The sequence below is a fragment of the Diuraphis noxia genome, unplaced genomic scaffold, assembly GCF_037042655.1.
Source record: "Diuraphis noxia isolate RWA-SAM2 unplaced genomic scaffold, SU_Dnox_SAM2 contig0001, whole genome shotgun sequence".
NCBI classification, from domain to species: domain Eukaryota; kingdom Metazoa; phylum Arthropoda; class Insecta; order Hemiptera; family Aphididae; genus Diuraphis; species Diuraphis noxia.
Window position 1 is genome coordinate 63,929,187 of NW_028301711.1, and position 26,570 is coordinate 63,955,756.

At 29.6% G+C, this 26,570-nt stretch overlaps 1 protein-coding gene across 2 annotated transcripts; it reads right to left on the reverse strand.

The window, feature by feature from the left end:
- Positions 1-544: 544 nt before the first annotated feature.
- On the reverse strand, positions 545-26,570 carry rau (RA domain-containing protein rau). 2 transcript variants are annotated; one of them, XM_089217133.1, is made up of 9 exons: positions 26,381-26,570; positions 19,637-19,810; positions 3,690-3,897; positions 3,138-3,315; positions 2,939-3,017; positions 2,369-2,432; positions 2,183-2,296; positions 1,942-2,073; positions 545-1,134 (listed from the first exon to the last, which is right to left on the reverse strand). In XM_089217133.1, the coding sequence occupies exons 3-9, from the start codon at positions 3,819-3,821 to the stop codon at positions 1,051-1,053; spliced, it is 783 nt and encodes a 260-aa protein (XP_089073259.1). In that variant the 5' UTR covers positions 3,822-3,897; positions 19,637-19,810; positions 26,381-26,570; the 3' UTR covers positions 545-1,050. The 2 variants fall into 2 exon arrangements, with proteins under 2 accessions (XP_089073259.1, XP_089073260.1); XM_089217134.1 differs by lacking the exon at positions 19,637-19,810.

The window sequence follows — 26,570 nt, forward strand, 5'->3', positions numbered from 1 at the left end:
TTGGTTCATTAGTGAACTTTTATATTAGAAACAAAACATAATGATTTAAGACTAGTAAAAGCTCAGCAAAAAAAATAGCATTTTTATCAAAAGAAGTTTAATATAGGTATAGATATTATGTACAAATTACTTTGACTTAAAATATTACAATTCATATTGTGTTTCCATCAATTAATTTTAACAAATTAAAGATACAGTTTTTTTTTATGTTTAAATAAGCTATAAACCTAACAAATATAAAAAATACATCGATAAAATAATTCTCAAAACAATAACTTATAATCCATCATTATTCAAAAACAACAATGTAGGTATTCAAAAAATATATATACATATATAACAAATTAAAAAAAAAAATTAAAAGAAGAATATGCTTGATTTTAGTTAGACACATTCTTCAACGACTAAAATGTAATTTAAACAATCAGCCATTGAGTAAAAAGTAAAATTTAAAAATGAAATCAGTGTGTGTCGGTTTATCTTACTACTGGTAACAATTTTTGGAAATTAAAATGATCGTTTTAATAATAATTAAATAATACAAAATCATTACGTAAATAGGATTTGTAGCTATTAGTTAATAAATTAATTTTTTCACATATTACACACTGTTATCACACTCAAATATGGAAATATTATACATTACATTTTTAATCGCAACCCAAATGTATATCTATGTTTGTTTTTACAATAAATTGGCAAAAAAAAAAAAACGAGCATTTTTCAACTTTTCACAAATATGAGACCCATTTACAAAAATAACTACTATTATTGTGTTGTAGCTCCTTAGTTCATATATTATAATACACTACCAAATACATTTATTTTTTAAGTAAAAAAAAAAATAATAGACATTTTGTACATACATCACTATGTTAGACTTACAGGTTATAAAAGCTTGAGAAAAAAATTGCAAACCGTCACACGGTCGGTGGTATAAAAACAACTACGAAGAAGGAGTTCTTCTATTTTATGTGATATTAAATAAAATCACATGACATTATTTAGGTGTGTATGATATACATGGTGTGCTTGATACATTGATACTTATTATATATAAATAAAATTCTCGTATTCGTTAGTCAAAGGTTCTTCTTTTTCCTGATGGTGGTGATCGGTCCAAACTGTCTGCACCTAATAACAAAAAGGAAAAATTATTAGTTTATAAATTTGGAATAAGTTAGCCAAATCATTCAATAACGCTAAAAGTAGTCAGTAAATTGGATATATTAAACATAGAAAGATAAATCAGCTAATAAGATTATAGTTAGTAATAATTTGTAAATATTTTAATAGGGGCATATAGGTACCTATCGATAGGTACTTAATTTATTGTTTACTTTAAATTTTTTATGACCAAGGCGCTTTTACACTATAGTTCATTTTTAACTTTTATTTTACAGAACTCCCAATTTTTTTAATCCTAAACACTATTAGCGCCACAAACTAAGATATTATAATGTATCTTAGTTCATTATTAGCACTCATGGTAGAGGGTGTGGGAAGTGCACATGGATTATTTTGAACATTGATTAAAATAGTATAAGAGGAAAAACAATCAAATGTTTAACATTTAAATTGTTATTATTTTTGTTGAACACCGTCAGCTGGCTATTGTGATGTAAACATAGGCACAAATAGTGTTTGAAATCTGGGGGGGGGCTGAGTCTGTAGCTCAGATCAGGATACTGAATACTCTTATGATGCTTTTAAATTAAGTAATGTGTATCATGTAGTAAAATAATTTGTTTTTGGGAGGGTTATAGCAATTCTCAGGGGGGCTAAACCCCCCTATTTGCGCCTATGGATGTGAGCAAACAGCACACGATGGTATACTGATAGAGGTGATTAGTTATCTGTTCTGCCTAACAATACAAACACATTATGCCTTTTTTATTATACAAAATATATTACATAACAAAATTGACTATTTTAGCTTACTTGTTTCGACTTGTAGTTCGGATTCCTTTTAATGATGAAAATGTAGTCGCTATTGAGCGGCCAACAGCATTGCACATTCAATGGTATGTCATCGTGGTGAAGTTTGCGTTGGTATTCTTCAGATTTTGATAACTAATTCAAAATGATAAAGTCATAATTAATGATAATTCATAATAACTAATATTAAATTTATCGTCAAATCTCGATCGCGTAATGGGTATGTTGTATTTAATGTATTTACCTCGTACAAAGAAAACTGTTCGACTTGCTCTTTGCTATTATAACAGTTGAGCAATATTCTGATCAGCTCGTCGACGGTAGTGCGTTCAGAGATCAATAAGCTTTTATACTTGGACTGATAAAAACAAACAAAATTATTAATACAGATGAGTTCAAAGTTCGATGCAAGAATAGCCGTAACACTTACCCCTGGCATCAGTTCACCGTCGTACACTTTCACAAGGCCACCTTTTTTGGATTGCAAGCAAAACCTTAAAAAATAATAAAACGCAATTGTTAAATTTGGTTATTGAAAAAAATATAAATATCCAACAAACGATAATGCGTGGAGTTACTAAAACACAATTATTAACACGAAAGGTTTTAAAGTTTTAAATATTTCATTGAAAATGGTAAAGAAAAAAACCTATGTAGATGAGACCATAAAATGTCAATGTATCAAACCGGAATCGGATAATAATAATAATTATTATTATAAGTCGAACCTGTTTTACGCTTATCGCAATAATATAAAAATAATATAGTTAATATTACTAGTTTAATACTATTATGATATTTACATTTTAATTATTATAGAAAATTAATTCTATACATAGCTTGACTTTCGAACAATAAAAGATAGTCGATAGTTCGGTTCGAGATTAATTATTAGTTCCACTCATAAAGTCATAACTAATAATAATATTATAACTACCTTACTCAATGGCCTATGTTGCCGCAGGTTCCCAATAAAAAAATAATAAATAATATAACTAACCTCGATTCTCCTCTAGGGTGGCATGACTGCAACACGGCAGGACACGATTCGTTGTCCAAGACAAAAACAGTTCTGAGTCCTGAATAAACACCAAAATACGATCATTGTAATGACGATATTTTACATAAATAACTCAATGATTTAAATGTGAATCGCAGTCATTCACTTATTACCACCATTAACCGCGTTAACCACCTACCGATTTTCCTGAGGTTTATTTCCATGGTCATGTAAAACAAATTCGGATCCCTGTGACGCATTCGGTATTTGTTGAGCAGAATTGATATCACTTCACTGCAAGTCGTCGTATAAGCCAGCCCGAGTGTTTTGTACTCAAGGTCGGCACGCAAACACTTTGTGTATACTTTGATTGTATCCTATAATATTATAATATATCGTATATTGTTGTCGCATTAATAATTTCGTAAGACCATCAAATTTAAGACGTGTCAACCGTCGAATTATTCAGCCCGAGTACAAAATATATTATATTATTAATTAATAGCCTAACGGCATTATTTATCTTTCACAGGGTTTAGGGATGTTGAATAAAAAGTAAAGAATGGACATAAGTTAATACATAAAATAGTGTAGGTAATTGTTAAGATCAATTTTTATGTTAAAATAATCGATATTTGAAACTAGAACTAGTATAGTTACTAATTTTGTATTTGTAACGTTTAACTAAAAAAATTGGAATCAAAAATATGTTTTTCAAAATTTAGGTAAATTAAATCTTCTAAGAACTTACGACTGGGTTTGAAATGTTCAACGAAGTTATGCTTGAACACCTACTAGACATTGGCTCATGGTTGAAAGAACTTGCCGTAGACACAATGCTAAGTGTGTCGGCACATTTTGCTCGGTGCACGTGTTTCAACATGGTTGCTTTTTTTGGACCCTTTTATCTTTTTTCACCGTCCGACATAAACCAACTCGAGTGACAAATCGTTTAAAACCTGAAAAAACAGAATTCTCAATTGATGACCGACAATTTATTTACTAAAATTAATTTTCATAGAGTTATGTTTTAAGGTAGAAAATAAAAGAACTATATTTAAATCAAACCGGTACACCACATGACGTCATGACGTCTGCAGTTACAAGTTATAATTAAAACTAAGCACACACACCGGTGATGATCTAAAAATAGAATTTTTTCAACCCAATTTCCCAATAGTTTAATGAATTAAATTGGTCTAAGAAATACGTAAAATAATATCATGTCAACAGTAATATTTACCAAATTTATACTTTGTTATGAAACACAAAATACAAATAGATCAACAGGACCCACCCTTAATTTACAGTGTAAAAACTGAGTTTGTGCGAATGAAAACTGTAATAATACTAAAGTCGCTAAGTTTTTATTTAGATGAAAATATTATCTATGCTAACAACTAATAAGTTACCAAACTGTTAAAAACGCTTTATTATGGATAATGTTCAAAATTGTTTTTGTTTTGTCTAACAAAAACAATTAGAATGCACAAGAGCACCACATTTAGAACAGAAAATTCTGTTGAGAATATGGCTACCTGGTTTTGTTTGTCGGGGCTTAAGGAGCTTTGTGTATGCAACAACAAGTACTTATTATACCTTTAGCTGCCTATACAGTGCTTGTCTTCAAATCATATAATATCTAATAGTGTCAAACTCGTTCTGTATTCAACAACAGGTAACGATTTTTGAGTTTTTCCACACAACTGGACCTCCCTTCCATCTTAATTCATGTTGTTAAATCTTATTTTTAGTTATTAAATTTACTTACAGCACACAAATTACAGTAAGTAAATAAACTTTTATTTAAATTCAAACATAGTAACGATTTGTCTACTTAAAAATAAAAATTATAAATAATATAATGACAATATTCATTAAAGAAACAAAAATATATAATAAAAAATAAGAACAACAAAATGTAATTATAGTGTTCCCATGACGTTCCCGCTTTTGATTGATGCGTTATCGCCGGGTATAGTGGCGTGGGTAAACATGCAGTCGTAAATATTATTATAGTTACGAAACAAAATATTTAAACGAGAAAGACGGTAACTTATAATTCTAGGCGAGTTATTCTATTAAGTGAGCTACATTAATGCCACAAAAAGTACACCCAACGCATATTACATAATAACACAAACGTCACCAACTTCAATGATTCGATGACATCATGATGCGTTGATGCATACAAAAAATTATCCTTCTAATGCACAGATTAAGTCTAAAATATTTGTTTGTCGACTAAATATCTTGACGGTAAAACGGAACTCCAACTAGTTAATTTTCAATCTGTTTTCATCGCGACAATTTATTATATTATTAAAGTTCACGGGGACTTCATTTATTTGTCCGTTTTTTGAAGAGGGCATGGATTATTCTAGGTGAGATATTACATTGTTCGGCATCAAAAAAACTACTAATTTTATCTTCATCGTTTTAATCTATATATATATATCTTGGTAAAGTTACGTTTTTATTAATTCGTAAATAATTATTGATCATTTTTAATTTAAAATTATTTGTGACGTTTTAATACCTAAGTATGTATAATAAAGATTTTTCTAACAAAAACCACTTTAGCTGCATACTTTAAAGAATTTTTTAGTCTAATAAGTCATGTGCTCTTAATTATAATAATACATCGCCTACCGATGAGCTATGAAGCAACTTAGAACAAAGAATTCGTTTTCGCTCATAATTCTTAGTCACTCGCCAAACGCGTTTTGTTCATATTGTGTCTAAAAAACGTCACCTAAACTTTAAAAAATTCAAAATTTGCCACGTTTAAAATAATCGTTCTCATTCAACTAACCCGGTTTGCCTCATCACAGATTTTCGAAACATTTGAAATTTCAACATGGTTAATAACATAATATCACATGTTTTACGACGATTGCACTTTTAAAAGCTCTCTTCGGAGCCAATTGGTTCGCCTAATCTGCTGAAACTTATTTCTGGCCGAGATTACAGCTGGGTGGTGGTTCGTTAAATAATTGCCGTTGACACACGACACGCGTTTCTCGATACATTCTACAGCTGATAGTGTGTGTTTAACGATGACCGACGACAATCAACAACGACCAGTGCAGGTATAAATAGTTGGAAAGGTGCGATGGAAAATTAGTATTTTTCTCAAATGTGTAATGTAAACGAGGAGAGCATTTTGGTTAGTGACATTTTCGATTTATAAGCAAAAGACGAGTCGACAGGTAAAAAAAAATTTGAAAAATTTAAAAAATGTGTGCAGACGAGTTGTAGCGTCATTATGTTGTTGTCTGTACCTACAAAAAGATAACGAACGAAAAACCGATTAATTTACTATTTAGGTACGCAGAAAACACAAAAATATCGAATTATTTGTTTACGCCAGCAAAATGATAGATAATGATGTGAAATAATAAAAAAATAAAATTATTTCATGAGTAGTCAACACGCAAATCGGATTGAAAAAAAAGACCAACACATCATTATTCCTCTGTGGTATTTCGATGGAAAAAATAATGATAAATATTTTTATTTATTTGTTCTGATTTTCTACACGGAATTTTTATTATATTATATAATATTATATCATATAAATTCGTATTAAAAATAAAAAAAAAATAAATAGTTTATCGACGCCCTGGAGAAAAGATTATTAATGATTTTATACATTTTATTATTTACCAGGAATAGTCCAAAAATCATAAATGTTATATTTTGCGCGAAAAGACGGACATCGTCCTCAAATATTTGTTTTGAAAATATCTCGAACATAATATTATTCTAATACAATATTATACAATTTGTTATATTATATTATCTCAACATTCGACAAAGACATGAGGTCACATTGGTCACAAGGATTTTAAGATAACATGTGAGGACAACATCGGTATTTTAAAAAGAAACAATTATAACGATTCAAATTGAAAAATTGAAATGCCAATTCTAAGAAGATAACTACAGCCTGTAGTCTGTACAGTGTTGGTTTCTATATATAGTTAGTATATTATAATTACGAAATTAAATAGAAAATGCATAATACAAAATACGATATAACTACTGTTACAGATCGGACGTCACTGCTTACAAATTGCGATATAAGAGCTCAATTTTATATCAAAATGAAAGAGAACAATATTGTTTTGGGCATTTTCGCTAAGCTAAATACATTTCGTATTGAGAATTTGTATACATATTATATTATTTTTATTTTTCTAAGACAACTATAAATTTTAAAACATGTTTGAAAATAATTGGAGATTAGGGAAAGAGACAGAGGTGTAATCCGTCACCGGGCTGAAGTTTTTCAAATGTGTGTAAATCACAATACATTTTATACTATTACAACTACTGGGTTAAACCAAAAATATTTGTTTCGTATTAGATTAACATATTAATTTATAATATTTTAATAGTATTGAGTATGGTAATTATAAATCAATAATCTGTGCCGACGTCCTCGTCCTAGTATTCTGAGAATCGCTAATATAGCACCCACGACTCTGGGAATAATGGCCATGCAAGTATGGCGGAAACATAAATAATAATAATAATATATTGAAATGTACATATTATTATCAATATTGAAAACACCCCCAACTGGTAGATTTTTTATATATTGATGAAATATTGTTTTGGACAAATCAGAATACGCCAAGAATCACGGCTGGAACGTGTTTTTATTTATTTTTTTTTTATCGTGATGGCGACCGATGAAGCGTAATTATGTGGTGCGTGGGGACAGAACATGTGGACGTCGTCGTGTCGTTACGACGATATTGCACACACGCCGGTTGCAGCTGCTGCCCTTCACTAGCTAGTAACTAATAAAAATGGCAAAATGCATTGCAGATGAACGCGGAGTTGCTGATATTGTTGTTGTTGTTTTGGAGAGTGAGAAAAAAATCCGTGCTCGTGACCACAATATTATTACCATGCCGCGACGCGCAAGGATCAGCGCAGCACCCTCTCTTAAAGACGGTCTTAAACGGTGTTGCAGGTGTTCGGCCGGTGTCTGTAAGCCGTCCAAGTCTATATTTACACGCGTTTGCGTGTCGTTGACGATGGATGGTGTGCTTCCGATACGAATGCACCGGAGGGAGGTTAAGCCGTTTCGTAGATTTTTATTTACGTCCATCGCCGGAGAAAAAAATTAATAATATCAATAATAACGAACGAACGAAATAATAATAATTGCTCGAAAAACGAAAACAATTAATGCAAAGAACTCGGGTAACATCATTATAATATTATACCTTCACGCTATTATTACACTGGTATGTAAAAAACACGCACGCGTGACAATTGTGAGTAATAACGAATCGTAATAAAATCCAACATTTTTTTTCATTTTCCATTTTTGTTGTAATGCGATTTTTTAATAGTTTTTAAAACGCCAAACCACCGTCTAAAAACATATTATTATTAAAACGCAAAGGGCGAATGTAAACATACACAGAAATAGATATTTCCGGTGTTTAAGTCTAAACATATTAGTAATTACGCTTATAATTATAATATTGTTGGTATTATTATTATTATTATGATTTATTAGAGCCATACACGTTTGCGTGCATCGTAGACTGTACGAATAAAATACATAATATTATAAAATTGCAGTACTCTACACAACGTAAAAAAAAAATGTGGTCGATTTATATTTTCATAAACTTTACATAATATTATTTTATTAGAATATCTGAGTTCGATAAAATAAGCTAATGCGTTTTTATTTTATAAAATTACATAAAGATGATTAAGGGTTATTCACGGTAGGAAAAAAAAGAATTAAAAATAAATTCCGACGCTCGCTACTAATGTGTGTTCTTTCTATATGCACACCGTCACGAGGTAAACACAAAAAATAACTCTCACGCGTAGTAATAATAATAATAATAATGTCAGTATAATGGTAGAGAAATAACTCATTACAAGCGGTAGTCGAACGAAAAAGGGTCGGATGAAAAGGTGACGAGCGGACGAGAAGATCGTGATTTACCGACCCGGAGAAGCGTCGGCGGCTGATGGGATAACGCAGATTTCGACCGTTTAGTATGTACAATGTACAGTGTACACATAATAAAATACAGACGACGTCACAAAATAATATATTATTCTCTTATCGTTTTCGAGTGTATAATATATTATCGTCTTTGTGCGACACATGGTCTCGCATCACGAGAAGGGTTGTCGAGTCGACTTGAGGATCTATATACAGGGTGGTCACCAGCTATGCTCACCCCCATTTTTCATGTAAAACGAATCTACTTGAGGATTTGGAATTTTCAAATATTATACTGAAGTCTATATTTTCGAGTTCTGGTCTCTTGAGATTAATTGGACCACTTAAAGAGTGTCCAGAGGAGAAACAGTCTTGTTTAAACGAAAACCCACTTTCTACCCTCAATTAGCGGATATGTTGATGCATAGAAAACTTGAAAGAGCAATTTCTTAATTATTTAATTTTGTGTACTTAAGGATAATATATCAGGCTAATAATTTGTAAAAATGGCCCAAATCAAATAAATAATAAATCAGCTGATATCCTATATTTTTGTAAAGCCAAAAAAAATTATTATCCTTGGATTGTATAGACATTGAATAACTAATTAATGAAAAATCATGGCATTTGTTCAATTGTGAATTAAGTGTGCCAATATTTCCAAAAAAAATATCAGCTAACATTTTTGCAGGTTGTTATTTAAAAAAAAAAACATTAGTTTGTACTGCCACAGAACGCCTCTCGTATAATATAAATAAATCTCAAACATTTAAAAAATATGGTTCTCAAGTGTTCATTGAATTCGTGATCGAATTTTCAATTCCAAAAATCGTAATTTGATTAGTTATTAAAAGAAAAAATGGGGGAGGGGGTTGAGTATACTTGGTGATCATCCTGTATACTACTATAAAATGAACCTTTGGCTGTATTACTATATAAGTTGGTATATAGAGACGCCCCCTACCCCGACTACTATAATATACCTCCGTAAAAACACTATATTATTTTTATATATTATTCCATTAAACGTCGACAAAAAATAGACAAACATGCGCGTTTAACAATCAGAATAATATTATAGGTATATTCCTACGATACGATTTCGGATTGATTTTTTTTATTTGGATTCGCACCGAAAACTGTTTACGACGTTTTTTAGCGGTCGAGCGACACACACACACACACACACTTGCGTTTATATTACGACGATAATAATTATAATGTTATGCACGCCATATAAAAAAACAGTGTACGTCGGATGCGATTTCGTCGCAGAGGCATATTTGGGTTTTTTTTGTTTTCAACAATAAGATGACCACCATTGTCCTGTCCTGGCTATATTGAAATAACGCATATTTATTTCGCTGTCATTTCAATATTCATTAAAACGATGATCGGATTATAATAATATTCCGTTAACGGTCGAACGAAACAACACAACTCGATTATACCAATAGGTATTTATTTTAAAGCCACAAACCAATACGCAATAAACAAAACGATATACGTACGAAAACGAAGTTTATTATTATAATATATTGTGTGCATTCGTAGATTGCCTGCCACAACTGTTCGGTTTGAAACGTGTGCATACGATTAAAAGTAAAATCACGTTATTCTCAAATCTGTTCGATAAGGTAATACATTATCGATTGTAGATCGTAGATTGTACGCAAGTAATATAAATAACTTCACGAACATTTTCACGGCTCGAATTAAATGTTTTCACAATATAATACTTTTATAGTTTTATATGTAATATTCACCAATTTATCATACGAAATATAACTATGTATATGGTTAAATATACATATCATAATATTATGATATTTTAATCATATAAGAAACATACATCAGAAAATATTGTACATTTTATCGTCATTTATTTTATTATATACATAGTACTCGGCATTATTCTAATTTCTAATGGACGAATATTCCTTATCTACATAAATCCACGTTCCTTTAGGGCTTAGGTTTGTAATTATTGTTCTCTTGTCAATGTAGACAATTACATTATACGGAATATTGGTCATATTCAGTTTATCGAGAAGCGGATTACTTATCAGAGCGTGACACATCATCGTTATGTCGTATAGCAATGAAGTGGGTTTATGTTGTTCATCCGTTGCGATAGAATAATATTCTCGAAAACGATTTCAATAGTTACGAATCGGAAACATAAGTGCATTTAGAGTTATATAGGACGACGAAACATATGGAACGTAAGTAAGTCGTAAGTACGTTATCAGCAATAGACGATATAATACCATATACGGAAACATGTATCTATATTGCGTTTAGTTAAACATAATAATATAATATTACATTACATACCGATCCTTATTAATACGAATAAAGTGAACGCTAATCTGTTTGCTTTCAACGTTTGAATTAAGTTTTGTCGTTTCGAAACCTTTTTTGTCACGGGTCGTCGACGTTTGTGTTGTATTTTTCATCACACGTTTATAAAATATTGTATACCGTTTGAGTTTTTTTCTTCATAATTGAAGAAAATCCTATACATGTCGAAGAGGCGTAGGTGCGATGATTTATTTACGGAAATCACTGAAATCCCAACATGTGAAGTTCAATACTTCAAGTAAAAAAAAAAAAAAAAAAGTATACAAGAGAAATCAGAAGAGAATAATAAATTCGGATACGATGTCTTAATATGCTGATATGGCAGAGAGGATGAATAGCCGAAATAAAAATATAGACAGACTAAGAGTGAGAGAGATACGATAAAAAAGATTGTTGTACAGTTGTATACTGAAAGAGTTTTCATAAGCCCATTCGGCATTCCGATAATAAAAAACGCAGCAAAAAAAATATATTAAAAAATATTTTCAAAGACTAATAGTTTTTGAAATAATGAGTGACTTACGTTAAATGAATTCTCCGGTATATAGGGTGTTTAAAGCATTTTGAAAACATGGTGAAACGCAAAATGGTACGTGTATCAATCATCATCAGACACGGTTAAAGACTTTTTGATCATCTTTTTGTAAGTCATACACGCGTGCGGTCTACCGTGCCGTCGTCGGACGACCTTCACATACTCTTCCGATAGATTCCTGCAAGCTCCTACTAAGCGTCTAAGCAACGGTATCACACTTCACACAGTATTATTATTATTATTATTCGAGGAAATATTTCACTACAACAGATAGTATAATAATATATGTATTTAAACCTTGAGATAGTTTATAGTTTTTATACGGATCTTGTCGCGACTAGCCACGCTGTCCGGCACACAACAATATAATTTTATGTTATAACATTATAATATAGGTATCTGATATACACACTCGAAGCTGCTGCGGTTTTGATCCGGTATCGGGTATATAATATTATAATTTATATTATATTTTATGCGGTGTACACATGTTATCCCTATTACGCCGACGCCACCCATCGGCCAACATTATAGATAGGTATAGGCTTTACGGCCCATACAATATATATAATTATTATTATTGTTTGTCCTCATGTATTATTACTATTATCATCACACGATCATCATGCCCAAGCGAGGTATCGACGACTCGTACAAAATTCTATACCCGACCGCAAATATGTCTTTGCGTGTAACGCAGTACCCGTGTAAGTATAACAATAATAAAAATAACAACACGTCGATGAATGGAAATACACTCACCATAGCCAATATCAATAAAAAAAAAAAAAACGGAACTCGGATAAAGGAACTTGTTACGTATTGAAAACCGATGCTCCTGAGATTTTTCGTCACACTCTCCCGAGTTCTTTTTCCGTCCTATATGGGTTGAACTCTTTAACACGAGACACTTTATTTTATTCAAAAAGTTTTAGAAAATATTTGTTTTACATTAATTCGAGTCTATCTGTGTAAAAACTTATTATTTTCATTATTTTATATCGTCATCGTTTTATAAGGTTTTTACTATTTTTGATGACAAGATGTCAAGATACAATTTTTTATTTCATATTCAACATGATCAAAAGGGAATATAATTCAAAAGTAATTCGATTCATAAAAATCAAAAACTCGATTTTTAAACATTGAATTACTTAAAACAATATTTTGCTTAGCAATAAGAAATCAAAAATGCAACGTTGTCTTTAGAAAATAAATTAAATATATTATGTAGAACATGAATTTTCAAAAACTTAAATAGTCATTATTTAATAATGAGTATCTTATGGAGTGTTTAAACGGATCATCCTGTATATTATTACAACATAAGTACAAATATAATAGCAGTGACAACACAATATAATACTATCATATCCTTTCGTTTTTCTCGGTCGACACGGCCGCGCCTAAACGTATATTATTATAATAGGATAGTCACAACATGTATAGTATATAATATACTTTGAGTACTTGGCGTCGAATGGCTGCTCGCGGGCGGAAAGTCGAAGCGTTTTATCACACGAAACGACGACACCGACGATAATGCACCTAATATTATCATTTTATTTTCCCACCGACGACAGACGAACGAGTCGTTTCGTTATTTCTATTGTTTTGGTGAAAAACAAATGTATCCCGGCGTGTACAAGCAACTATTAATGGGCGTAATATTATAGTATAATATAATGAAGGACGTTGCAGTGTTTCAGAATTTTCCGTACTAACTTTTGACAATAAACGTATTCGTAAAAACGAACACCAATAGACCAGGCGTTTTGCTTTTGCGTATCTGAGACTTTTGAGGACGGTAGCCAATTTATCTTTGGTTTTAACATTGAAAATTCCAATATCGACTATCGGTAGAACAAAATGTACGAGAAATCCTCAAAAGGTGATTTATAATATTATCATATTGCACAAGGCTGATATTATAACCGTTTCTCGTGATTTTTCAATATGTATTTCCAATTTATAGCCATGCCATTTTTACACACAACACGAGTTGAATGTCATATTATGTAATATTAATATGTGTACTAATACGGATACTCCGTCAAACATGACAAATTAAGACAAAATTATAAGATATCAGAAAAAAACCCACGGCCGACGTTCAAAAATACGACGGCGAACATGACAAAATACGACCAATGATGTCGTCTGTGGATAATATTCGAAAGAAATACAACGGCAAACAACTTGACGTAACATTATTAAGATATTTCACTCAAAAAATTTTAAAATTTAAATATTTACAAAAAAATCTTTAAAGCAATCGTTAATCAATTATTATTGAAAAGTTTAAATTGTTTTATTTATTAAAATTATACTAGTTTTAAATAAAAAAATTATGTCTCAACATTTTTTTTCTACAAAAAAATCTGCAATAAGTTGAGTATTTGTATAAGAGATTTGTAAATATTTTTTTTACGTGGAGGAGACTTGGTTCACGTCGCAATTCATGTAATTCATTATAGTCTGTACAACTTTTCCCGAATATACTCTCAATTCTATTATTATTTGATTAAATTTATCTTTGCTCATGACTCACGAATGTGGGTATGATTATTTAAACTTAAAAATAAAGTTGTAAACACAAAACCAATTTTACAAATATCAAATCAAATTAAATACGATGTAAAACTTTAATTGATGTTCCTGAATAATTTCATATTAATAACTTACCTATAAGTTATAATATGTGTGCTCTAAGCAACCGAATACACCGCGAGATTTATCGTCACCTGAAACCCGTATCACGATTTTGTGGTTTTCTGGTAGAACCTATATCGACTATCACCATTCACCACGCATGTGCGACGTTTGAAAATCTTAAATCCGTGAGACAATTATTCTCATGTCTGAACTATTATTCAATATTAAAATAAAAAAACAATACAAATTAAATAACAGTACTGCAAACGAAAAATAAGTTTTCGATCCAACCATCGCCGACACGAGAACTCGAATATACTCAAAGTTTGTAAGAAAAACATAGGAATTCCCAATATTAATATTAGAATAATTTATAAATCATAATACTAATATTATTATAAAGTTCCGGATTAGAATTTGAGCAGCGCAAACGTCCTTCATCAGGTGTATAAGGCGCATATTTACATGACTTATTATAACATAATATGATATTGGCACTTGTTTCGATTTTCGTTTTAAACTGGTTTCGCCGCGGTCGACAATGTTGATATAATAAATAAAAATAATATTATAATACACACGCTTATGTATGTACAAAAGTATTTACTGGGACGTAACGTACCTAATTTATGTTGACGAAACGGGGTTATTATTTTAAAACGATTCCCAGTATACCGACTTCTACTATTCGACCGAGTTAAGGCGAATATTTTTACGTCACATGGCCGTCCGCTGACAAATAATCGTATTTACTTTCCGTGAACGCGGTCATTAGGTAGATACTTATAATTTTTTTTTTTACATAATATATTCCTGCGGTGGAATACCTGCTGCATTACGCACGGTCATCGTTTTCTAAGCTAATTGACGCTTAATCGTCGTGTTTTTGTAGAAATAATAAGCGCATTACGTTCAATAATTAATCACTGCAATACTCCACCAGGCAGATTTTTCGCGTGCGAGCTAAAAATTATTTTACGAGACATTAGGCAGGCAATAGGCATATAGATAGACATTTTTTTTAGATGAGAGGAGATCCCTCCGCAAGCATAAGTAAAGTGACCCTATCCAAGTCAATGCATTTAGGAGTTCGGAGCGAGGGAAATGGTCCCGATGTTTTCATTATTATATTATTATTATAGGTATTAAAATTAAAACTTTTAATGTTTTTGAGAATCTTTACACGATTTAAAAATATTACCCAGATGATATCACGACTCACGAGGAGACTTTTCATTATCCTCCAAAAATGATTTCATATAATTAATGATACGTAGGTAATATTATAATGACGGTTATGTAAACAAAAAATTATTTTTAAATGTAAATTTACATAATATTATTAACCATATTGAATATAATTTGTGTAAAGCATTAACAGTTTATATAAATGTATATATTTAAAAATTAAAATTAAAATTTAGTCATGTTAGGTTTATTTTAGACTGTAGCATATTATCATCATTATACAGTTAAAACATTGTCTAATATTATTCTAAAATAATTTAATATTGAAGGCATGAGGACATGGGACAGTCGAAGGGAGGTAATGTGATTTTAGGGAGCTAAGCACCTCCCACAGATGTCAGCCAATGAATATCATTGCATATAGTAATATTGTATGACTTATGGTAATGGTATAATATACATATAAATATAACTTGTATAATAGTGGTATCGTAGTAACTAGTTACTAAATTTGAGTCAAGTTCAGAATTATCCCACGCGATTTTCAAATATAATTGGTCTATACACATATTATGTAGGTGTGCAACACGCTCGATGCAATAATATTTTAATAGGTAAAAACACCGAAAAACGTTTGAAATTGTTTTTGTTTAGAAACTTAAAATAACCCAAACACTGAAGATTTGCAAGGAAAAGTGTATCACACATTATTATTAATATTCTTCAGCCGCGCGGTTAAAAGTGTTTTGTTTCGTGTGAAATGTGAATAGCACACAGATTTCGTTTTTAAGACGTTTCTGAATTAGATTTATTATTTAGATGTTCGTATCTAGATTTTTCTTTTGGAACCGAGACGACCCGGATGTTGCACTTATATATTTTATTTGCATGTGCTTTGCACGCGTAGGCAATACCTATATGTAAAGTCGGCAAATATATTAAATTATATTATTCACATGATATAGTGTAAAGTGTTACGAAACGCCAAATTGGCGTTGCATATATTTTTACCTTGCTATGTTAACGCCTTAAATGCAAATTATTGTGCCATTGTGTGGTTTCAAAAGAGTACAATATACTAATATACAGATAAAACATTATTGCGAATTCCTAAAGAGACTGATATCCACTAACCGAACGTATAGAGGACATGTAAATGTGGTTGTGTAATTACTGCATTGTATGGCTTTTTTGTGCCTGACTGATGTCAAGTTTAAACAGAGAAATTTATAAATTAAATCTTGCAATTATTGGCGTATAAACTATAAAATTAAAATCAAGAGTATATATACTATTATTTTATTAAATACGAGTAGAGCCGATTTAAAGGTACAACAATCTTGTTCGAAGTATACATCAAATTGTTTTTTTTTCAAGCTGAATTGCTATACGCATATACCAGTATTATGATTTTTGTGAATGTATATTATTTTATTATACATACCAATGGTAGATTAGAAATAAAAGCTAATCAAGCGAATCAAGATACAAAAATACTGTCAATTATCTACTGATAATTTTATTTTTATTTTTGAAATCTAATAACTAAATGTTGGAATTTTGTTCCAAATATTATGTTCATTATGCCTGGTATTATACATAATGCACATAATATTTAAAAAAATATATTTCCCGATTGTACTTTTCATCATTTGTGATCCACAGTGACGTCATTACTGTGGGATTCAAATAGTTCAAATAGTATGCATTTATCGTCCGATCGGCTATTTTTTATTTATATAATATTATACAACATAGGTACATAAATATTGGAACATAAAATATTAATATTATTATTCATGAAATAATGTGATGCCACTGTGCGTCTATACTATCTAATTTGTCGAAACAAATAATAGTAATAATATTACGCATTGAGTTAGTTGAACAACAAATCAGATAAGCTTAGGCGTGAAAATAATTTCCATATATTAAAATCCGAATATTTAATTAAAGAATTAAATACAATACATGATATGAATGCATACCCCATATAGTTATAACATATTATAAACATCAATATATTATTTACATCGTGTCCATTGTCTATAAAGAACACGGTTTTTATAAATAACTAAATTATACCAAAATTATACGATAAATAAAATTCAAAGCCTATGGACATATAATATAGGTACCTAAGTATAAACAAATATTTATAAGGGATTATATTATTTAAAAATTATAAGACAATTCAATATGTTAAACTAAAGACAATTTTGAGCAATATAATATTACGTTTATATTACACATAATTTACCGATAAAACATAAAACACAGACATAGAGTATGTGCCAAAAATCAATAATAAATAGTGCTGTTCGTGAAGAACATATTAATACAATAATTCTTTAATTACCTATACCAGGAAGGCGTGAAATAAAACAAATTTTAATTTGAAATTTCCTTATCGACGATTTTAATTGATAATGATAAATAGTACCACAATATACAAAAAAAAATAAGAAATTTATTTAGTTGTTTTATTAAATAGGCATCCCTTTCATACTTAATATTATATTTTTTCTCTGAAAAGAGTTGAAAATTGATATTTAATTTATAATCTTAAATAGTGAACTTAACATTACGTGGAACCCCATCGAATAAGAATATTCGTAATCCCAAGGACGTGTTATACAACTACACCAAAGGTGAATACAACATTACAATTTACAATATTTTAATAAATTATATTTTTACACAACTTATATAGGTACTTGGAATTTTTCAGTGATTCAGAGGAAATTTTAATATTTTAAAATTTCAAAGTTAATAACATGCATACCATAATATATTTTATGATTGGTCGAATTATAAACTGCGAACCAGATTGATTTTTAAAATTGTCGAGGTGAAATTATTTATTAAACTTGACATACTCGTACTACCTAGTGAATAGTTGCTATAATAATAATATATATAATTGTTTTAAGCTGGAAAGGGTTAAACATTAAAACATTTGTTTAATTGAACATTGGTAGTTATTCATACCTATAAATAAATTAAGCAGTTCGTTACACTAACCATTAATCAAATATGGTAATATATTCATTACATAAATTATTATACGTAGAGTAGCAAGTAGCTGTCAAAGGACAAACAAAGCATAATAGCTAATAAAGTAATAACTAATAAGTAACGAAAAACATTTTGATATATTAAGAACCTTATTTTAATTTTTAAATATTAAGCAAATGATATCATATAATATATTAGGCATAATGTACTGCATAACATACTACCTAATGAGTTATTCTTATAAAAAAATGTAGTTATGTCATAAAAGTATATAGATAAAATTATACGTCATAAACAAAATATTATACAACAATGGATAGATTTACGAAAACAGTAATTGATATATTATAATAATATGCAACTTCAATACAAACAAATGTAAAATTACGTCAAACGATTTTGTAAAAAAAATGCATGAACGCCTGCAGTTTACAAGTAGATTGAGCACAAGAAGTCAACGTATTTTATATTATTCGCTGCCAACACATAAACACATAATACATTTTAAAATAAAATATGTCTTTTTAAGTAAATTCACATAGAAGTAAAAAAAGTTTTCAATAACTAATTATCCATGTAGTTCACAGTTTGGAGTGTTTATTCATCGGTGGCTTGGTTTATTTTAATTATATAACTTCTGGAGGATAGTGAGTACATATACCATATAACATACGATCTCAATGATATAGTAAAGTATAAATTATATATATATATATATATATATATATATATATATATATATACTATATATGTATTGCGTTACTCTATAATATATGATTTTAGTAAATCATATTAATGGGCTTGAAATGCGTATAAAAACAATCATATTATTATGATTTATTAGGTACATCAAAATTAATAACACCATATATTGACTATTAATTATCGAGTATTCATCAACAAAGATTATTACACTATCATTTTGCAAACGGTAACTTATTTGTTTTACCTGTATGACGAAGGAGCCGTGATCATCACGATTTTACGATTGTGGCCGGAGGAACACTTAGCCAAGACACAGGTGTATTGTTCTGGCGTTCAGTGATCCAAATTTATGGGCTATGACCTCAGGACACAAATGGAGATTATTGCACGCACCAGATTACACAGCGACACAGAAATACTACAAATAATAGAAAATAAATTTTTTTTTTAAGTGGTAAAAGTGGTATTAGTCAACAAATTGTATGCAAAACACAATATGTATTATAAGTACTTAAATGGCTAAATTTCACTCTTTAAAATACAATGTAACTTTCATTCTATATTTTTGCAACAATGACTTTTGCGAAGATACCGCCGAGGATATATAATGTATATAGGTACTACAGGAGTGTTGACCGTGCTTTATTAGTGCTTTATTATTTTGGCCAAGTAAATAATATTTGTCGACTGTATTTTATTTTTTTTTAGTAATGAATTTTAGGCACATGTAACAAGCCTTCAAACAGTTGTTTTATTCACCCGGACGTTATTTATTACCCCAGTATTGTGTGCAAATGTTTTATGTTTACAAATCAATAATATTTTTCTTTGTTGAATACTAATACGCATGGTGCATATATTATTACCTATAAAGTTGTTATCAAAAACTATAAAATCGCGTCAACGATAATAATATTATAATATGTGATAATATCACGTACCCAATATACTTACAGTTTTATCACAAGTGAAAACATTTGTACATTTTGTACCAATACCTACGTAATATATTATTATGCCAAACGCAATAAATATAGTGGGACCTACTTGACAGTTTCAATCCGTGTTGAACAATTATAATATATGCGGTACACTAGCTGCTATATCATTACTCGTACAAGGTGAAATAAAATGAGAGTTCAAAGACTGGGTTTTTGCCAAGCCAATTTAAAAAAAAAAAATGTGATATTATATTTTCTACAAAAAATGTAGTTTAAAAAAATGAAACGATATATTATTGTGTACACTGTACCTATTTGAAATACTTAAGGGTTGCCCGAATATAATATTATTATACGGGCGTATAAAAAACGTTTCCGCCTTTGCCATAATTCACCGGATCTCTGATCGAAAAATTTTCATCTCTGTAGACAATTAATATGAATATTGTAGGTATTGGGTACCACCGGTAGCCCATCCCATTAACGCATACAATATTATACATTGTATTTAAAAACGTAAAATAATAATATATACCACCCGCGATACACCAAGGACAGCCTCTGTACTGAACCAAATCACGCAATCATTTTGATGCATTGCTCTTATTCTTTTGTGTGTGTTTATAAATATAAAATAAAAGCAAGGGATACATAGGTGCACGCGTACTGCAACATTATATTATATACTATACATACATACGCCCATTACGATATCCGGTATTTTATAATTTTAGTTTCAAGTTGCGTACACATTTTTTACACACTAATGGGTGCACTTCCCCTTTACGGACACGCTACACTGATTAAACCGAATCGGAAGTAATGTAGGGGTTTTAAAACACAAACGCTCTTAATTGGTCATATTATACCCGTGTTAAATGACGTGCGGACATTAGATACGGATTTATACTATGCACGGACACTACTATCAATAGTAAATCCAACCACAGCTGGTGGTAGTGTCACGGTCATGTGCGAAAAAATCAAAACTCGGAACGTATCCTGCGTAAATTATATAATTTTATAATAATACATTCTATATAGACAATTTATTGAACAAACATTTCAGTACAAAATAATTAATATTGTTAAAACTAATAAATATAAATCAAAATCGTGATAAACATGATATATTTAGGTACCATAAATTCAAAGTTAGAAAATCAAGTTGAATAGATACTTATTTTGGATAGATAAATGTTTATCAAAGTTCACAATACAGTTTTTAGCATTATTATTAACATACGAATAGAAAAAGTGAAATTTTAACTATCAATACAATATACACGTATTTCGTAAAGTGTATAAAATATCAACGTTAAAGCAGAATAAGTAGATATTTTATAGGTCATGGGGAAAAGGTACATAATTGTATATTAATTAGTAAATAGGGTATTTTTAATAAAATGTAAATAGTAAATTATAGCAAAAGATAAAATCAATGTAAAATTAAATTTTAAATACTTGAGGTTGACAGGTTCACTTATATCTTGTCAATACTGATATAGATATGTTTCTGATTGATCATATTATATATTACATGAAAATTTTTCAAACCGATCGATAATGGATCGAAAAAAAATTAACCACATTTATTTTTTGTAAAATACTCAATATAAATAAATTATGTTATTACTTATTATTATTATATGATTGAAATTGTCGAATATATTTTTTATGGAGAACTCGTGTAAAAAAAAAATTATATCTATCTACAACATCACTACACATCTGCAAATATCACACACGTCTCCAATATTGTTATCTGAATATTTTATACTTTACTAAGTATAGTGCGTAAAAATTAATTCGTATGTTAATCTTGAAAGATGTGACGTTATGCAATTGCGTGTACACTAAAATGTGTATACACAACAAATTATAAATGGCTAAAAAAAGTGTTGATATCATTATTTAACAACTAACAGAATAAACAAATATTATTATTATTAAAAGATCAAAGAAACATCCATTATAACTAAACATACAAAATACTACGATATCATTATTGAATACAATGGTTTATATGTTCGATTTGATGTACTTCATCGATTCATTCGCGATTCTATGTTGAACGCACAGAAACAATTAAATATAAATGCATATAGTAGTAATATAATAGTAGTCAAATTTAGTCGTAGTCGTTGACCCTTGTCATGATAAAATATTTATTATTATTATTATTATTAAAACATGATTAGCCAAATACTAAATAATATTAAATGAATATTTTAATAGCTATTACAAAATGAACATGTTGTTATACGGGTAAAATACCGGGCGAGTTTTTTCTTATAATAACGATAAGACGTGGGTGGATGTAAAAAAATATTGTACTTAATTTTCTAAAACACACTTCACACTTGACAGCTGAGATGTTTGACAAGCGATTTACCGAAAACGACAAACATATATATCATAATTTATATATATATATATTAAGTGAACCCAACTAAACGCATTTTTTTCATAAACATTAAAAACAATAAAATGAAAGTTATTTCTAAACAAACAACAATCGTGCACCTAGTTAAATAAATGACAACCGGCAGGGAATAATAAGGATTTTCCGGTTTCATAGACCAGCAGCCGGAACACAACGCCCTTGTGTTTCAGCTTCAATAAAGATCTCGGGACCAAAACACCAGCTGCTGCTAGCTTCAATTAATACTACCAGTGATCTAACAACGTACTTGTATACAGGGAGTTTCACAAATATTTAGACATTTATTTTATAGCGATGGTGAAAATGTGAAACCTATATCACGCCACGCGTTCCGAGATTGTAGGGAATCACTGTGGGACATCCTGTACAGATAAACTGTGTTCAATCTAACAGCATGAAGTTACTAAAATATTGAAGATAATAATGGAAGCACGACGTTTAATGTGTGTACTAACTGTACTATAATAAAGTAAAAAAGTACTCTGCATCAAGTATACAAAGTTATTATAAATTATATACAAAATAAATAACTTTATATATATTATTATACTAAATATGAAGTTTTAAATTTGAAAATTTAAAAAATGGTCCAATCAAAATATATAATTAATTATTACCGTTTTGTTTCTTATTATTGTTGAATTATTGTATATTACGTACATTATAATTTATGTATTTTTTATATTACATAAATTAGACATATAAGTATGTAAGATTATTATTTATAAATACAAATATTTATATATACTTTAAATGATGCATAATAATAACATACACCATAGCAAGCGTAAGAATTGTTAATATCACAAACATATTAGAGTACAATAATTGGAAATAAAATGTGTGAATATCGTACAAATGCGATTGTACATTTTTAACTCGTTGACTTTAACGAGATCAGTTCTTATAAGACATTCCAATTTAATATAATTAAAACACTTCTTAATCAACACTAATAATATACATGAGAAATAGGTTAAAACAAATAACAATTATAATAGCTAACTTTCATACATATTTAAATTTTGTTTTCTCAAACAAATTGATTAGTCATTTTTTGAACTAAAAACAGTTAAATAAAATAATTTTTAAGGAACTACCCCTAATAAATTCTAAAATAAATTATGTTATTTACTAAATAATAATAATAATAATAATAAACAACAAACTAGGTATACCTCTTGTTATTAAAATATAATCGTACGGCCGACAAATTTTGAAATAGTTTCATAATGGGTACTATAATATTCCTACTAAAATATCTAATTATTACTCAACAGCTTTATAACGATTATTAAATTAGTTTTTTGATAAAAAATACATATTATCAAATATCAATACCAGAGAAAATCACATGGGTGTATTAATATCAGTAATTACTTACATCCCACGGACTAGAAGCCTATTGGTAAGCGTGGGTAGCAAATATAGACGAAACATAGGTGTATAGGCCATTTGGCCCCAATAAACAAATACTTTTAATGACTTGAAAGTATACATAATAATTATTATGACAGAAAAAGTTTTTTTTTTTTAATGTTAAATATTTGTTATGCTTAAGAACATTTATGAAGCAACAAAAACGTTAAATTTTGAATAAATAACAAAATTAATATGTTAAGAAATACCGAAATACCATAGCAGTATAATAAATTATAATATATAAAATATTTAGGTTCACTGTGTTGTATATATCTAGTAAAAGTGGAAGTCTAATCGGGGTAAAAATAGTAATACAAAATTAATTTAACAAAATAACTTAACAAGAACAATGGTTAATATTATCTCGGTTAATATTGTTGTATATTAATCTTCATAAATTTATTTATAATACATATGTATAAACTATTAATGAATAATGGACTACAAAAATAATATTAAGCTCATGCAGTTATCCAATACATCGACAATTAGCCATTAGGTCTATATAAAAAATAGAACATTTTATAATTTTTGTTAAAAATAGTTTTATCTTTTATAATAATCGATAAATTAGGTACCTACTAACCGGGGACAATTTTGTAAAAAAAAATGTTACCTGTAAATGCACGGATTTTCAAATGTTTAGAAGATACTTGAATTTCAGAAAAAAATAATACATTATAAATAATCAAATTATGTTTTGTTACGTAAAATATAATTAATTACACTCAATGCGATAATGCCTATTGTTAATGAACACGTGTAATAACAAAATTAATTTTTCAAAATTGTAAAAAACAAATTATAATGATAAAATGAATATGGTTCTGACTGATATTATGACGTAATGAATATTTAAAATCATTTTTAATGAACAACAAAGATATATCCTGGTTTGAAAGCAACAGATGTTTCGTTAATTTCTCGTTAATTAAAACAACGAGCATAGTGAAGTATAATAATATAATATTATGTACTGCCTACACAACAATCAAACGTACGTATAGAGCTCTATTCATCGAACCAATTCGTAAAAGCAATGAAGCATACTATAATATTATATTATAAATATCATTATTACGGCACAATTTCCAGCGGCTGCCGACTAATAATATTTATAAATATCTATAAATGCCCACGATATTATATTGTACTTTCATCACGATAATAGATTAATATAATATTATTATTTTCATACTCAGCCGCCGTGTATTATTGTATATCATAATAGTATGATGTGTACCTGTGTAGACGGAATGAAAATACTCAAAACACAATTGCTCACATTCTTCACAAGGCCGTAGATATACAGCACTAATGTCTAATACGAAAAAAATTACCCTGGAATCCGGCGTAAAATCTAACTGACCATATGGGGGGTTTTCACGGCCCGGTGAACCCGAAAAGAATTTTCACTGTTATTTTGTATAACACCGTTTATTTATTTATTATTTTTTTTTTTCAAGACGTGTCATACACTCAACACGGAATGTGGGAAAAGAGATTTTTTTTATCGCACGGAAATATATATTTATATCATTATAATAATGTGTACCGACAAATATACGGCGGCGACACTGGGTGATTCTTTTATCGAAAAACGATCATTTTTTTACTCAACTAATTATGAAGTTTTTTACGCTTCTTAATGACAACATCAACTATAACTTTTTATTCACGATCAGAATATTTTTCTGGGCATATTTCAATGCATAAAAATCGAATAGTGGACTACTAGTTTTTGAGTAATAACTAATAAGTATCTATTTAAAGTTTTAGGTTTCCAACTACCCAACCAAACGAGAAAGAACTACTAGTCCGAGATTTGATTCTTATATAACCAAATGATCCGGATAATATTCTGCTTTGGAATATTTTGAGATAATAGCGATACTACAGCTTTCTTTTGCAAAACGTTTTGTTGACGACTTAAAATTAGGTAGGTACAGGTATAATATATGTTAACATTTTCAAAAAGTTTATTTTGTGTAAGCGGGTGTTCGATATAAATCTATCGACCCTCAAGGGATTAAAATATAATAATATGTACAGTAAGATGCTGCGGTAGACGTTCGAAATAAAATGCAATTACGTCTCATTACACGAAAAATAGTCTCGGGGAGGGGGGGGGAGGGGGAGGAGGAAAACGAAATCGACAATAAATAAATCGGTAAGTTACCTGCAGGGCTGGTAGTGACGGATTTCAGTCGTACGCGGAGAAATGCTGGTGAGGCAGAAACTCGTAGTAAGTACTCGAAGCGCCGGTGGCGGAGACAGCGGGTGACTGCGGTGACGACGATGACGGAGGCGAACCGCGACGACGACGACAGACACGAACGGACGACGGACGGGCAATGAATCACTGAAGT